The sequence below is a fragment of the Choloepus didactylus genome, chromosome 3 (genome assembly GCF_015220235.1).
Source record: "Choloepus didactylus isolate mChoDid1 chromosome 3, mChoDid1.pri, whole genome shotgun sequence".
Classification (NCBI taxonomy): domain Eukaryota; kingdom Metazoa; phylum Chordata; class Mammalia; order Pilosa; family Megalonychidae; genus Choloepus; species Choloepus didactylus.
The window spans coordinates 164,325,510-164,342,016 of record NC_051309.1 but is presented as its reverse complement, the minus strand read 5'-3'; the positions used below and the strand labels follow the sequence as shown (position 1 = coordinate 164,342,016).

The 16,507-nt window shown below is 34.7% G+C and overlaps 1 protein-coding gene across 8 annotated transcripts in view; it reads left to right on the top strand.

Annotated features, from left to right (window-relative positions):
• The window catches only part of SH3D19 (SH3 domain containing 19), a 177,476-nt gene extending 162,422 nt beyond the window's left edge, over nucleotides 1–15,054 (top strand). For all 8 annotated transcript variants that reach the window (XM_037830803.1, XM_037830802.1, XM_037830805.1 and 5 more), the window contains 8 exons: nucleotides 125–200; nucleotides 1,171–1,301; nucleotides 4,461–4,519; nucleotides 6,144–6,346; nucleotides 6,825–6,877; nucleotides 8,881–9,067; nucleotides 9,462–9,559; nucleotides 12,506–15,054. In XM_037830803.1, coding sequence (XP_037686731.1) covers nucleotides 125–200; nucleotides 1,171–1,301; nucleotides 4,461–4,519; nucleotides 6,144–6,346; nucleotides 6,825–6,877; nucleotides 8,881–9,067; nucleotides 9,462–9,559; nucleotides 12,506–12,622 — 924 coding nt within the window. In that variant the 3' untranslated portion in view covers nucleotides 12,623–15,054. The remainder of the gene's footprint in view (nucleotides 1–124; nucleotides 201–1,170; nucleotides 1,302–4,460; nucleotides 4,520–6,143; nucleotides 6,347–6,824; nucleotides 6,878–8,880; nucleotides 9,068–9,461; nucleotides 9,560–12,505) is intronic.
• Nucleotides 15,055–16,507: the final 1,453 nt, after the last annotated feature.

Here is a 16,507-nt window from a genome sequence, read left to right as displayed (position 1 = left end):
TTGTATTCATAATGTAACTGTATCCGTAGGACACTAGTGAGAAAAAAAATTGGGGTTTCAGAATAGATAATAAATCCAGCATCCATCCTGGACATTTCATTCATAGCCCTGTTTTCCCACTAAGGATCCAAGCCTTGCTCCAAAGCCTGTTGTTGACAGCAGTGCTCCTCATGCAGTCGTGCTTCATGATTTCCCAGCAGGTAAGGACCTAATAATCAAGTGGTAGAGCCCTAAGACCAGGGGTAGGGGTTGGGGTGGGGGGTGGGAGGTGGGGAAGGGAGTGTTCCTCCCCGGGTTACCCTCCCCAGGGCGCCCTCTCCCGGAGAGTTCGTCTTATCCGTCACTCCATCTTCAGAAGAATTGATTGCACCCAGCCTTTCCAGAGGGCTTAGCTTATACCCTTGCCTTTGAAACTCACTGAGAGAGGAGAGAAAGAGAATCATTTCCCTTTTAAATAAACAAATTACAAATTGCCTACCAGTTGTAGACTTTTTAACACTTTCAAAACAGGATATCAATTAATAGCTGCAATGAAATTAATTTTAAATTTAATAAGTGAAGTTTTTTGTCCTAAGAGCTATAAAACCTACATACATATCTCAACTACTACGTGTGTGATCACCATAATAAATTTGTTTTATAATCACTTATTTTGATGAATAAATTCCTGAGTTGTTTACAACCTCCTTTTTATCCACTTGGTTGACTGGTTTTTATTTTAGTTTGGGTAAATTTGCTTGTGATGAGCTGTATATAGTACTGCCTTACCTAATATTTTCAAATTGATATGATTTTTAAGTATGATTGAGAATAGTGATAAGAATACTATACCATGTTTATAAAGCCCATACAGCTGTTCAGTGTGTATTAAATAAGACTGGCAGCAAGAGGTTTATATCATTCACAGTAGACTCATAGGTTAAGCACAGTGTTGTTTTAAAGTTAACCATTTCCCACAAATCAGTGCATGGTTAATTTATTTAATTTGATCTTAAAAGGAGCTTATAAAAATTAATCCAAAAAAAGAATAGTAATTTTTAAGTCTATTTGATTAGTATTATCTGTTCTCAGAATCAACAGAACATACTGCCTTAGTGGACAGAACTAAATGCTACTTTATGCTGGCACCCAGGATAATTTGTCATATGTAATTATAATTTTATATTACAGAGCAAGTCAATGATTTGCACCTCATTTCTGGAGAAATTGTTTATCTTCTGGAAAAAATTGATACAGATTGGTACAGAGGGAAATGTAGAAACCAGACTGGCCTATTCCCTGCCAGCTTCGTCAAAATAATTGTAAGTGGGTCATGTTCGTTTTAATAGATCATATACTCGGTGAAAGAGGAGAGCGGGTTTTATGTGCATGTTAGAAAAAATAATCAAAAGTCTAGATTCTTGGTTGTAGTTCTCACTCTCCCATTGATTCATATGGTGTTTGGAACATTCAAAAAAGAGAGCATAATGTAACTTGATAGCGATTAATTTTAAACTTTTTATTCTGAAATGATTTCATACTTATGGGAAAATTGCAAAACCAATACAGAAACAATACACAGAACTGCAACATAACCCCCACCCAGATATCTAGATTTACCAACCATTAGCATTTTGTCACATTTGTTATATCATTCTGTCTCTCTCTCTAACTACCTATTTTCTAAACATTTGAGAGTAGGTTGCACACATCATGCTCCTCTAGTACTTGATACTTTCATGTACAGGTAATGGTTAATTATTATTATTATATTATCAAGAGTTAGAATTTCATGCCTAAATGCTATCTGAAATCTTAAGATGAAAAACCACCACCAGTCAACTGGTAGATCTTTGAGGTCATTAAGCACTTAAAGACGTATTTTAATTCTTTGATACATTTAGCAAACATGCATTACATTTTACTAACTCTTCCTTTTAAGGAATGTTCTCTGAGGTCATTGTACCACTTTGTACTTTCTTTGGAGTACATTTTAGTTCGGGTTTCTTTCATCCTTCTCATTCCCATCTTACTCCATTTATAAAAATATATATTTGGAAATACTAAAGTATTTTTATTGGCAGTAGTGGTCCGTTGATGGTTTTTAACATAATTTCAAATCTGATTGGGAAAGATTGTGTTAAAGCAGCAGAATTTTATACAGCATGATTTTATACCACAGCCTAATTTGTGAAAGCGGACTATTATGACGGAGCCTAAGTACCAAGCCCAGGTGACTATGAAACGTGGGGATAAAACCAGACTGCCACTCAAACATTTAGATCAACAGGAAGAATGTGACTCAGTCCCTGACATAACTTATTGATGCTGGAAAATATCATAAAGGTAGCTTAAATAATTGAGCATGAACAGCCTATTTGGACAAAAAGCAAATGTTTTTCCATTATATCAGAAGCTTAGAAAACTCGTGTAAAAGGAACCTCTATTTTTCAAATATAAATGAGTTTAAATCTCTTGGATTACAAAAAAATGTGGGTTTTGAAAATTGCTATTTGTATATATATATGCCCTGATTCTTTGGAGAAATCCAACCCATGTAAAGTAGTATTAAGAAGAATGTTAGTTTTAGCACTCTTCCTCATTTTTCTTCTGCCCCAATGTAGCAGTACTGTAAAAAGCCCAATTATAAGACCAAAATCAATCATACTGAAACTACCACGTTATTGGTATAAGTGTCATTTCTAAGCCCACATGTTTAAAAAAATTGAAAGTTTTTAAAACTTTTTTAGAACTTTTAGAATTCATCAAGAAGGACACTGATTTGTTTAATGTAAACCCAAAAGCTTTAAGTAGTTTTTAGATTCTGTGCATTGTGGCCATGTATTTTATTACAACTCAACTCTTCTGAACCTTGTAAATAAGGTATTGCACAAAGCGCTTGCCACTTAGTCTGTGCTTAGTAAATATTTATTCCTTTCCTTCTTCCCTAATAAGATTGAAATTTAAAAAAAAGTTCCAAACGGGAATGACTCCCCAGGATGAGCCTGACCCTGGCATCGTGGAATTGAAAATGCCTTCTAGGCCAAAAGGGGGAAAAGAAATGGAAAAATATAAAGTTTCAGTAACTAAGAGATTTCAAGTAAAGTCAAGAGGTCATTCTGGAAGTTACTCTTACGCAAGCTTTAGCCAAATACTGCAAATTACTACAATATGCCAAGTTCCAACCAATAGTATTCCTGAAAACCCTAGGGAGTGCCCTGGTCTCTATCTAAGTCTCTATGAAAGTTTTTCTTAGTAAATTTATTCTTTCATAAACTTTAGGCCTGCAGATTGATCCTATGCCAGATAAGCCCTGAAACCCGGAGGTACCAGTCTCTCCAAGAACATCAACAAGTTTTACTCCTCTACCCCCTAAGGTCAACATCCCTTCCCAGCACGAAGAAGTTAGAATGGTCATTGCCCAGATATCCCTGAAAATTGAGAGAATAATCAAATGAGAGGGAGGAGGTGTAACTGAGAAATTAGGATTTAACAAATGACTGTGACTACTGACTCATTATATAGATACTTTTTTTTAGTGTACATTGTTTTAGAATAGCCAGAAGGAAATACCTGAAGTTGTTGAACTGTAATCCAGTAGCCCTGATCTTTGATAATGATTGTATAACTGTATAGCAAAAAAAAAAAAAAAAAGTCAGTTGCCTGTGTTTATATGGCTCTACTTCTGGATGTTTTGTTCTGTTCCACTGATCTCTATCTCTAATAACACTACACTGTCTTTGTTAACCTTTCTCTACTGCAAGTCTAAAATTGGGTAGAGTGTAATACTAGTGGTCAATAAGATGGAGGTGGGTAGTAAGGGGTACGGAATGTATGGAGTTTTTTTTTTCTTTTTCTTTCTTTTTATAAAGCAAATATTCCAAAAATGATCATGGTGATGAATGCACAGCTATGTGATGATACTGTGAACTAATGGTTGTATACTTTGATGGTATGTGAATATATCTCAATAAAACTACATTAAAAATTTTTTTAAATGTTTCAGAGTTATGAATTGAGAGAGAATCCCTAAGTTTGATTAAGTGTTTGATTTGGGGGTGAGGGAAGCATTGCATAATTCTACAAATACTTTGGGTTAAGTGGGTGATGCTAAGGGATGACAGCTTAAATGCCTATTGCTTGGTTTCCATCTTAATCTTTCTCATCTGAAGTTTTCAACTTGGAGGACATGGAATAGAGAAATCTCAGTCATGGATAGAATGATATTAATGTGTTTCTTGCAGCAAATAAAAGAAGGATTGATTGGCTCCACAAGGAAGGCTACATCACAAGTTAACACAATTTTTTCAAAACCCAAATTCAGGATTTCTTACTTCTTAGCATGTATGGTAACAATCAGTTTAGCACCTTGCTAAACTGCTTGATTTCAATGGTGCATTTCCTGATTATTTAAACTTAAATTTACTTTATTAAAATCTGAAAAAAAAATATGACTAATACCTTGATTTTGTCTTTACTAGATTGATATTCCAGAAGGAGAAAATGGAAGAAGAGAACTGATTTCATCTCATTGTGTTAAGTAAGTTTTATTTGTGTTCTTTTCCACAAAATATGGAGGCAAGCATTTAGATCATAAGGTATTACCAAGCTTAAACACTTCAAATGTGTGATTTTTCAGATTCTCAGTAGATGTTTTTAATTCTTGGGGTAACTTGTTTAAAGAACTTTAGTGGATTAAAATTCTGATGAAAATGCAACATGCTGGTAGAAGCTGACATAAGCATATATCAATGCAGGACATATAAGCAGCAACACATCAGTCTGTCGAGACGTCTCACAGTCTTGCCTCCGCTTGAGCAGAGAAGAGTTTATCTAATGCATTTTATTTTGGCCTTGTGGTGTTGATCTACCAACTAGGATTTAGATGGTTCAAATATGTTTGTCATGGAAAAAGTTGAAACTTTATAGAAATATGAATTCTCTAAATTCTGCTAGACATTTTCTACTGTTTGCTTTTTAAGAGGAATCAGAAGAAAGGGAAGGAAAAGTTAAGTTGGAGAGGTCTTCCCTTATGTCTGAGAACCTTTTTTACTCTTTTATTCATCATCGTAGCTCTTTTGTGATTTAAAACACTGCCACAATGCAACTTTACGTTCTAGTTAAATGAGCAAATTAATAGAATTCACTATCTGCTGAAGACTGTAAACTTGTCTTTGAATAGGTCAGACAAAAGGAGAGGCTCCCTGAGGACTTTAGAAAATAAATGCAAAGGTTACCACAAGTAAGAAAACTTCCGATGCCAAAATAGTTGAGTTCTATTTCAGGTTCAATTTTTCTTCTATTGTTAAACAGTGTTTACTGTGGCTTTCACAGTTGTTGATCCATTGACCTGACTTAAATCAGAATTTGATTAGAGCCAGGACCAACCTTTTCTCTTCAGGCAATTGCTTCTCCGTAGCTTGTTGCTATTGAAACTTCCTTTCTAAAGCCTATGTTCCTCAAATCAAAGGTTTGGAGTTAAATCATACCTTCTGGAGACCCAATTTTTTTCTGCTTTTATCTTATTTTTAGTCAAAACTGCTGATCATTTAAGGATCATTGCAATTCTCAGAAATTAAGCCTTTTTAAAGGAGATTAAAAAAACATTTTTAAAAGCAGTGGTGTTAGGTATAATATTAAGTAGATGATGTGCCGAGTTTCCATTTTTTTTATACCTTCTAGTTTTGCAGGCCATTCGTCTATATATTCACCTGATTGATTCAGTGTATACTAAGCATGTACTCTGTGCCTGGCTAGTGCCCGTTGCATTCTGCTGTGGCAGTTTGATTTTTTTGCCCTGAGATTCTCACAGTCAGCACTCCTAAACTCAGTACATTTATGATTGAGATGGGCTATGGATTGCTGTGGCCCTAGAATACAAAGACATGGAGACAAAGTTGATGCTAATGAAATAAAGGTAATCAAAGACATCAATTACCCAGAAGCTTATCTGGAATTCTGTGTGAACCTTGTGACCTTGAGTTTTCTGAGTGAATAGGTTCTTTCTAAAAAGTAAGGACTGTCATTTAGAACTGTATCTTGTTCTTTTTTCATGGAAAACTTTAAATTATGCTTAGTATATTTGTTAAGACTGAATGAAGGTTTTAAAGTATTTTGAAAGTTAATTGCTTTCTAATTAACTCATAAATGTGTTCTTTGTTCAGAGGCCAAAAATGTGTTGCTCGGTTTGAATATATTGGAGACCAGAAGGATGAGTTAAGTTTCGCAGAGGGAGAAATCATTCTTCTTAAGGAGTATGTGAATGAGGAATGGGCCAGAGGAGAACTTCGAGACAAAACTGGGATTTTCCCCCTTAACTTTGTGGAACTTGTTGAGGATCAACCCACCTCTGATGCAAATGTTTTAAGTGAGTATAGAGAATATAGTTTATGATTGTGTCATGTCCTAATTCAAATAAACCAAATAAGAGGATGGATAATGCCAATGCTATTTAATAATCCATACTGCCATATTTTTCTAAGGTAGAAGGGAAATTGATTTAAAATGGTAATTTGTGTGGGGTAGTCTTTAATGTGGCAATCTCTCAAAAGAGCTGGTTTTTAATGTTTTAGATAAAAAGCAGTAGCTTCATATCAGAAATGTCAGCCAAAGAATCACAGACTTTTTAAACACAAATGGAATATTGAATTTAACTAATGTATATCCCCTTTACTTACAGTTAAGGAAACAAGCCCAGAGAGGGTAGTACCAGGTCAAGATTATGTAGCCAATACACAAATTGTCTGGTCTGAGAGCCCAGGCTCTTCACCTTCTACCCATTTTTTGTCTCCATTACTGTATGGTCTTCACATCTGATGTGTCAGCTTTTTTCCCCCCTAATATAGGCACAAAGGTACCACTGAAGACCAAAAAAGAAGATTCTGGCTCAAATTCTCAGGTAGGCTCCTTGAACAGATAACTGTAGTGACAGCCAGATTTAAACTCTGAGAGGAATATTAATAATTATCAAGAGAAAGTATTATAAAATCATTTTTCAATGCATCTAACAGGTGTTTGCAATTAAAAAAAAGACAATTAATATGCTTACCATATATAGAGCTTATACAAATGGATAAGAAAGACACTCAGACCCTTTCCTAGAAAACCAGGATAGAGACATGATTAGAAAATTCATACAAGAGATAATTATAAATGGATAATATTGAAAAAATATTTAACCTTTACTGGTAATCAAGGAAATGCATACTAAAACAGCAGTAAAATACTTTTTGACCTATCCAGTTAACAAAGATTCAATATAATTCAACACTAAGCAAGTAATTACAAGTATTCTGAATGTTTAAAAGGGAAAGTTCAGGTTATTATTATTTCTCAACTTAAGAAAAGAAGAAAAAAAAGAGACAGTTTTAGTCACAGAGATGGTCATAATGATCTTATCCTAGGAAAAAAATTGAAAACAACCTAATTATGACCATTGTTGTGATCATTTTCTGAAAGCCATGAAAAATTAGATTTATGATAAATATGTGGGGGAAAACATTATATCTTAGGGAAAGGGAATATAAAATTGTATATATAACATAATCACATTTATTTGTATAAAAAGACTGCAGGTAAATATATTTAAATTGATAACATTCATTTGCCTCTAGGCAGTGGGATTAAAGGTATGTGGGTTTTTTCCCCATTTTCTTGGACCTTTCTAAACTTGCCATATGTTTAGGAACATTTGCTTTATCTTCATAACATGACTTCAAATGTGTTTAAACTGAATATGAATGTGGGTGACTTCCATTGTTTTGGGGGACATATTTTAGAAAAGTAAGTCACTGTGTTTGCCAAAATGTGGCTGTTAATTGGGCTGTATGTTTCTTAATTCTTTCATCCTGACACACTGATAAAATCAAACAAGAAACAGACTACAGTTCTCCAAAAGGAAATGTTCACATGGTTGCCTAAATTTCTTGAGACTGATAAATACCACTCTTTAGGGTTGGATATTAAAGTCCAGGAGCAAGAAAGCTAAGGTTAGGGTTTTTGTTTCTGTTTTATAAACCATTGGTCACTGAGAACTTGTGTGCCAGGCACCATGTTATGTGTTTTACATGCATTATCTATCTCATTTACTCCTTACAACAACACTAAGATGAAACTGAGGTTCAGAGAAGGGAAGCATCTTGCCCCGTGCCACATGGCTGGGTCTGGAACCCATGCCTGTCTGGCTCCAAAGCCCTTGCTGTCATTAATCCTCTGCTGCCTGCTTGAGCTTCTTGAGCATAGGATTCCCATCCCAAATTGGCCGAAATACTGCTTCTTGGAGCAAACCCTTCCTCTGATGTATTTGTGATAAAAGCATTCTTGTTGGAGCACTCCATCACATAAACCCACCTCATTTTGGTGGTTATCCTGCCAGCCTTAGAGCTAACTATGCCTCATAAAATTAAAACTGTGAATTAATGAAGTCCTAAATATGCCATGGAATCTGATAGTCTCAGAATCTAGTAAAGACCTGGAAATTATCACACTGTCCCATTCTGATCCTTTAGATATAAGAAGAGCTTCACTGAAAACTAGGTGCTTTACCAAAATTTTCTTATAATGTCATAACACTATACATAAATATTGTATGCTTTTCTTGTAAGTAATATAAGAAGAATTTTCGCTTAAGCATTATATATCCCTTACAAGCAGAAATGCCACAAATTCTATCACACCTGTCATTTAGAATTATATTTTAAGAAAAAAAAAAGTATTGACACTTGATATTTCTGAAACTTAATAGCAACATAAATTCTGTGGTGATTTCAAGAAGCCTCAGGCTTTGAAATCTTGTGGCCCCTTAACTTCTCTTACACAACTTTTTAAGCTTTGTAGAAACCAGTTTCAGATAAAAAAAAAAAAAATCTCATGTTTCTTACCAAACTCTCTGATTTGTAATAGGATAACCATCTTTCTGGAGAATGGTGTGAAGCTCTTCACAGTTTTACAGCAGAGACAAGTGATGACTTGTCCTTCAAAAGGGGAGAACGGATCCTGATCCTGGAGCGTCTGGATTCCGACTGGTACAAGGGCAGACTGCGTGACAGGGAGGGGATCTTCCCAGCGGCTTTTGTGCGGCCCTGCCTAGGTATGACAAGAAATGAACCGTACTCTTCAAGGGGAGCCCAAGACTTTTGAAACTAATATATGTATATTCCTCTTCCCTCTGTCCATGCTCAGTTTAAGCTCTTTGCCTGTATGCCACATTTTAAGGAGTCCATTCATATTCTTTGTTGGAGTTATGGAAAAAGAAAGATTAAAAAATGCCTTCATTTAATAATTACTAATTTTGTCTACTAAATATACTTTGCATAATTTTTTTCTTGCTAAGAGAACATCCTTCATCTTTTTTGCAAATAAATAACTTCAGCATTAAGTAAAAAGATTCTGTTCTGGTAGTGAGAGGGAGATTTCATTAAATGTTTGATTTGTTTCAGCCCAATGTTTTTCTATATATTCAAATTTTTTTTGTATCTTCACAGTTGAGGCAAAAAGTCTGTCTGCTCTATCACCGAAGGGGAGGAAGGCCACAGCTTTATATGATTTCCATGGGGAGAATGAAGATGAACTTTCCTTCAAGGTCAGAAAGTATATCTTTTCATAGTGCAGTTATATCATATTATATAGTGATATTAAGTAGCTATAAATTTTGAAATGTCTTTTCTACACTGAAGAGTAGAACAGTGGGTGGAGTATTGATCATTAACCAAGAATGAAAAGATCTCAGACCCTAATTCTAGAACAAGAGATTAGAGAAAGCAAATAAGGCAGATAGGACTGATAATTTACATTATCAGTCAGGAGTTTAGGAGGATACCTAATCTGATTCCTCTTTCCTTGGTCTTATAACATCCAATCTCAGTAATAACAGGGGGTTTTATCATTAGCCCTAATAAAGGATGCTCCTCTACATGGCCCCAACAGCCTGCTACATACTGTCTTTGAAATAGATGGAAGAATAAGATGGCATCTGCTACAATTGGCCACTTCTGCGATGTCTCATAAGACACTGAACTCTTGTCTACAAAGACATTGACCAGAACTTTGGGAAAATGGCCTCAAAAGTTAAGCCACTTTGGAAAGGCTTCTTTAAGAAGCCTAAAATTTAATCTACACTGAAGAAGTGATTTTTTTCTATCCCCACATGATAAACCTAGAAACAGTGGATGGTTACAAAAAGCAATAAATTTATCTTCAGGTGAGGAATAACTTTTTAATAGTCATTGCTGTCAGAACAGCCTCTGTCAGACAGTGGTAAATTCCCCATCACTTGAGATATTTAGTCAGAGGTGGGGATGCTGTAGAAAGAAGTAAAGCATCAGGTAGGTGATTAGATGAGATGAGACTTAAAAACACTGGGTGTTCAAAGTTTTCACCTGTCTACAGCAGACTGAGGAAAACAAGGCAATATTGGGTGTATGAAAGCTTTGGAGGGTAAGGGAGTGAAGGGGACTTACTGAGATATGGAAGTGTAAGGTAGCTAACTTTCTTATTTTCTGGTGGAATTTTCCTTTATTCTGAGAATGTCCTTCTACTTTTTTATATTAAAATATCCTTTCTATTATAAAATATTAATGTTAATAAATGATATGTATTTTTATGCCCTAAATATGCAGAATTAAAAGTCAGTAATCCTAGATCAGTTCCTTTTTCTTAAAAATTTTTGGTCATTAGAATACAAAAGTTTGGAACCTTGCCTTAGTCCTTTTCCATTTTGAGAGTCAGTAGTTCAAAATTCAATCCTTTTATCTTTACATAAAATGGTACAGCAAATGAAGAACCTGGATTTAAAATTTTTAAATGTGATTTTGGCCTTCATTTAAGTTATGTCAGTATAAATAATAGAATTCACATTATACTCCAGAAGATGTTGTCTTCATTTTATAGATGACTGACTGTAAGTAAGACAGTTCCAGAGCTTTTTAATTAAGGGAGTCTGCCTTTCTTCCAGTATTGTTGATCATTAATGATTTATTAAATATTCATATAAGGTTAGTAAATAGAGCTTATTTTTAAAATGTCCTAACCCTCAGGAAACTAACATGGACCAAAGCTAAAACAAAATTAGTTTTAGTCCATCATCATGTTATCATTTAGAAACTAGAGGGAAGTTATTTATAATAGAAACTTTGAATAGCCAGGATTTTTATAGATTTTAATGGAGTAAATTAAGGACATTTGATAGTCAGCATTTTTCTTTTCCATTTTCCATAAAGAAAAGCCTTAAATCACACTACTTTTCTAGAGGGCAGTGAACTAGGGCTACAAATAAGTCCATTTAGTCTGATAAAGATATTCTCAAAACTAGCCAGGGTCATCTTGGACCAGACTCTTAAGCAGTGGTTAGAAACCATAAAGAACAAAATAGTTTCAGGAGATATTTTCAGAAATTTTGTCTTCATCTGCTGCAGGAATTATTCACAGATGAATACGACACAACGTTTGACTAACCTGATGAGGATAGATCAGTGTTCTGAATCAGGGTGAAACTTTTTAAGACAGAAAAGAATACAGGTTTGATATTGAGGCCATGGAGGAATACAATAAACCAAATGGTAGAGGAGAATACCATTGAAGAATAAATGCAGAGTGCAAAATGCTCAGGATGCTGATAAAAGACAATTATTGAAAAACCTTTCAAAGTAAAAAGGGCCAGCACAAAGCCCAGCAGTTAGGAATACAGGCCCTGGAATCACACTTGATCTGAATCCCAGCTCTACCACCAACTAGGAATGCAACTTTGGGAAAGTTACTATAATTTCTCTGCATTTCAGTTTCCTTTTCTGTAAAATAAGGAAATAAAAAAAAAACTTATCTCTAAAATGGAGATGGTAATAATACCACCCAGCTCTTAGGATTACAATGTCTTTAAATGGGTCAGTACCTGTAAAGTACATGGAATAAGACAAGGCATACGGTAAGTACGTGGCTCACTCTCTCATCTCTAAATCTTTGCTTAAATGTCACCGTCCCTGACTGCCCTAATTAAGTGGCACTTTCTCTCCCCCTCAGCCAGCTTATTTATTTACTGTCTGTCTTCCCACTCTAGAATGAGGTCTTTGTTCACTGTTGTATCCCCACTGCCTGGAACAGTGTCTGGCCCATACATAGTCAGTGCTCAGTAAATAATTGTTAGGTGAAAAAAAAGAAATTTATGATGGTTGGCATTGATATATTCAAGAGAATTCAAGAGGATTTTAAATTTTAGATTAGGTATAGTGAATTTGTGGGGCAAAAGTATAAGCAAGAAATGACTTGAATAAGAAGACTTAAGAATGTCATGAGCAAGGCAATTCAAATAAGGCTGACAATGATAAAAGGAATGGCCTTTGAGGAGAAAAAGCATGCAAGCAAATGGCATCATGAGATACAGCTCATCTTTGTGGTATTATCATTTAATCCTCTTGATAAATTAAAAGAACTGAGTTATATAAGGAGAAAATTGTTCATGCTCTCCAGGTGGGCTGCTCACCATGCTTACACTCAAAGAAACCATTAATTATTTCCAATTACTCTCTTCTCACAGGCAGGAGATATAATAACAGAGCTGGAATCTGTTGATGACGACTGGATGAGTGGAGAACTAATGGGAAAATCTGGTATATTTCCCAAAAACTATGTTCAGTTTCTACAAGTCAGCTAAGGGGGAAGCTTGACTATTCCTTGGCACAAAAACTCACTTGAACTATCACTTTGACTATCAGATATGTTTTTGCACTATTTTTTTTTAACTGAAAGAGAAATGTCTACGCTGTACATGGTACACTAGAATTTTCTGGAAGCAGAAAACTTCTAGTTCTTGTATTGAGCTTTCATTCACAATAGAAGCATGCACATGGAAACCCTTGGGCCAAGGATTCTCCCAAGGAAACATCAGGCAGGATTAGCAAGGCAGATACACATTTCCCCCATAGAATAAGCATCTGCCAATATGGCAGCACAGAGAGGCTCACATGCAAAAGTTGTACTTGGATATCTGTTTTAATCAGCACATATGAATTAACCAGGCTTCCTTTTTTACTTTAGTAAAAAAAGAGGACATTTGACATTCTATATACTATAACCATCAGGATATGGTTGGTAATCTAAATCTCATTTTTGATACTCAAATTAATTTTAACACCTGGAACATATATTGTTATTACCGGGGCAAATCTCTGCTCCGAGAGAGGATAGTTTATTGAATGGTGGAGCATTTGTAAGCACGTGGTGAAATAAACTCACGCTCACCACATGTTCCTTTTGTTAATATGTGTTTCCCATTTGTTCTAGGATTTGAAGGGGGTCAAAATTTGATGTGTCTTGCTTAGTCAAAAGGTCCAGAACCATCTCCAAAATGCCTTGCTAATACAACTAACCCTCCCATATATCTGCCATACTTATATCTTTTCTCAGTGTATACTTTATGTAACAGGGTTATTACAAAGCACATTTTCTGAATCTGCAATCATTCCTTTGACAATTACTGGTACCCAAAGAAAAATTCATTTTCTTTGCATTATGCCAGTAATATATAAAATCTGTGTCTTGTTATAGTGGTACAGTATGAATCACATAAACTCTTAACAACTGTTAAGATGGAAAACAATGCCAACCCCCACAGCTCATTTCTTCCCAATATAATCAGAGTGACAGATAATTTAGGATGACTGAAGGCTGGTACTTTTTTCGCCTTTTTTTTTTTTTCCTTACATGACTGACTCAATTACAGTTTATGGGCTAAAGCCAAATAGGTTAAAGACAATCTTCCAAACAGATCAATGGAATAGAATTTCACTGGAAATGTAAAACACTTTCCCAACAATATTTATGGTTTTCTTCTATTTTTGAGAAGAGTTTCGTATGTTGGGTCACTTTTTAGCTTTTACTATTGTTTCCCATTACTATCCAAAAAAGTTAGACAGCCATTGGTCATACTGTATGCAAACACCAGTTGATGTTTAACTTTGTCTTTGATTAAAGTTCACCTCCCATTTGGTTTTGGAATATGGGAGCTGTTTTTTCTACATGTTTCAGGTAAAGAAGACACTATAAGGAAAATACTTGTCAAATTTCACACAAAAGTGATTTCAGGAGAAACAGATGACTTAACACATTATCCCACCTAAATTCCCATTTGCAGCAAGGTGTACAATAGCAAGGAAGGAGGTGTGTGCAATGGGGACATAAGGTATATATCTTTGCCTGTATAATTTTAACATCTTAAATTGAAGATTCTGAAAAGCTAGCTATATTGGAGAAAAACATCCCTATTAAATTTTGGCCTTCTGTCAGCACAATGATAAGTGCAATAGTTGTAAATCTACTTGACACTACAATAAACTGAACTTTTCAGTATTCCTTTCTCATACTAGACTGTTTGAGAATGGAGATGTATCTTATTTTTCTTTGTATCCCCAGCCCGTTGCACCATATAGGCTCAATAAATATTAGTTGTTTGCTTGCTTGCTTGCTTTAATGAATGTATGGATGGATGAATTACTAACTTTCATGTAGAGCAATACTATCTTAGATCACCCAAATCTTTCCTCTTTAATTTGTTCACAAGTCTATGTTGAAACAGAATATGTAGTTCTATAGGATGTCATTTCATTCTCTCATGCTCTATTTTTAGCTTGCCCTTTTATTACCCACTCAACTAACAGGAAACAAAAATGTAGTATATACATTATCAGTTACTTTCTTGTTCTTTGTATTGTTTTCATTCATTGCAAAACTTAGCCAGGTTTAAGGAAGATCATCATTTTTGTACTCAGTGGATTTCACAGGAGAGAAATAGGAACATATTCTATTTCCTTTCAGGAATTTTGGTTGATAATCTGATATTTGTCATCTAATCCTCAAACTAGGATCTCTGAACCCTTTTTCTCTGATGGTTACACTTGAAAAGCCATTTACTCTATTATTCTTACCTTTTTGAACACTAGACAGCAGATTTCTTTAAAATTGTCCGTTTAAACGGCTGAAAAGGTAGAGGGGTAATGCGATATTCTGTCATTGTGCTCGTGGAAACCATCATAGGTTTTGAATACAACCTGGAAAACTCAGAATTAAAAACTCATTTATTCAAACTTATTATTAGAACTTGCATTTGAATATCATTTTTCTATAGAATTAGTATTCAACATTTTTTAGTTTTTATTAAGTTTCTTAAATTTAGCTAAATATACCTAGAGAAAGTAACAGTGCATATATGGTGACATTATAAGGAGGTATGTTCTTTTTGGTATAATCATTAATGGTTTATTCCTTTTAATTAATGTCAGATGTACAAGAGCCCCATATGATTCATAATCCATTGCCATTTTGAATGCACAATGAATTAACTCTTAACTGAGTTTTTTCAGAACTAATGGGAAATCATTTTCTAACCTATGCCTTTTCACGGATTTCACGGATTACAGAGGGAAAAAATACAAAGCTTAACTCAGAACAATAGCACCATCTAGGGGCTGCTCCCCTAATTGCAAGTCTGTTCTCAAACCAAATCAAGTCCTTGGAAGGACAATAGCTCAAACCTGCAAAGGCTAAGGAATTTGCCTGTCACATAATTTATGGCAGAACTTAAAGTAAAACCTAGCTCTGTGATTCCCAATCCAGTATTTTTTCCGTTTATTGAGCTAAAGTGATACATTTCTCTTTAGCAGTTAAACAAAATTCATCTGTTTTATTGGCCTGTAAAAGTTGCAACTTCTCAAATACAAGCTTATGATTAGAAAGAGTTGCACAAAATAAGTTAGTCTTGAATGTATTTCTTTAAAGAAGAAAAGCCCTGCTCAGCTTTTCAACTTTATTCAAACAATTTATATTTATATTGATGTTACCTAGAAACTCAAATATGAACCCATCCCTTTAATAGGGACTCCTTTGTCTGTTTAATAGAGAATATTCAAATTCTTGGTATTCCAGATATTGTAAAGGGTGTCTGTAAGACTCTGCTTTTGGTAACAGCAGAGAAATCTTAAACTAATTTTTCATACAAATGTAGCACCAAACAGTTAGTAGTACTTTGGAGTCCAAAAAGATTAACTCAACCACTTTTAAGCTATTAAGTTTATACAGTCTAGGACACATTTTTTATTTCTTTTGAAAGGAATCCTAATTGTTCCTAAACCATGAACTGTTTGTTTTTCTTTAAGTACTGCATATTAGGCAGTAACTGGATGGAATATTTTTCAAAACTAATTATTCAAGTTCATAATTCAAAAAGGAATATTACCTATCAGTTGTCTATCCACTTTTGACAGAAACTGACTTAATACCAAAATATTGGCCTATTCTTGTTCTTCTTTACAATTAAAAAGTAAAAGGAACAGCTACATATATTTCTCCAGTCATCTCCAAGCACTTTATTGGAGAGTGTTGACTCAAGGGGCATAGAGGCTCCCAGGGTAGCCAACAGCTGAAGAGCAGTTGTTACTTGTAAAATAGCCTCAAAGCATTTGGCTAACCCTCTAAATATATATGAAATAGATACAGTATCTACCTGATATCACCATATGGTAAGGAGACAGTGGTGTCTTCTCTT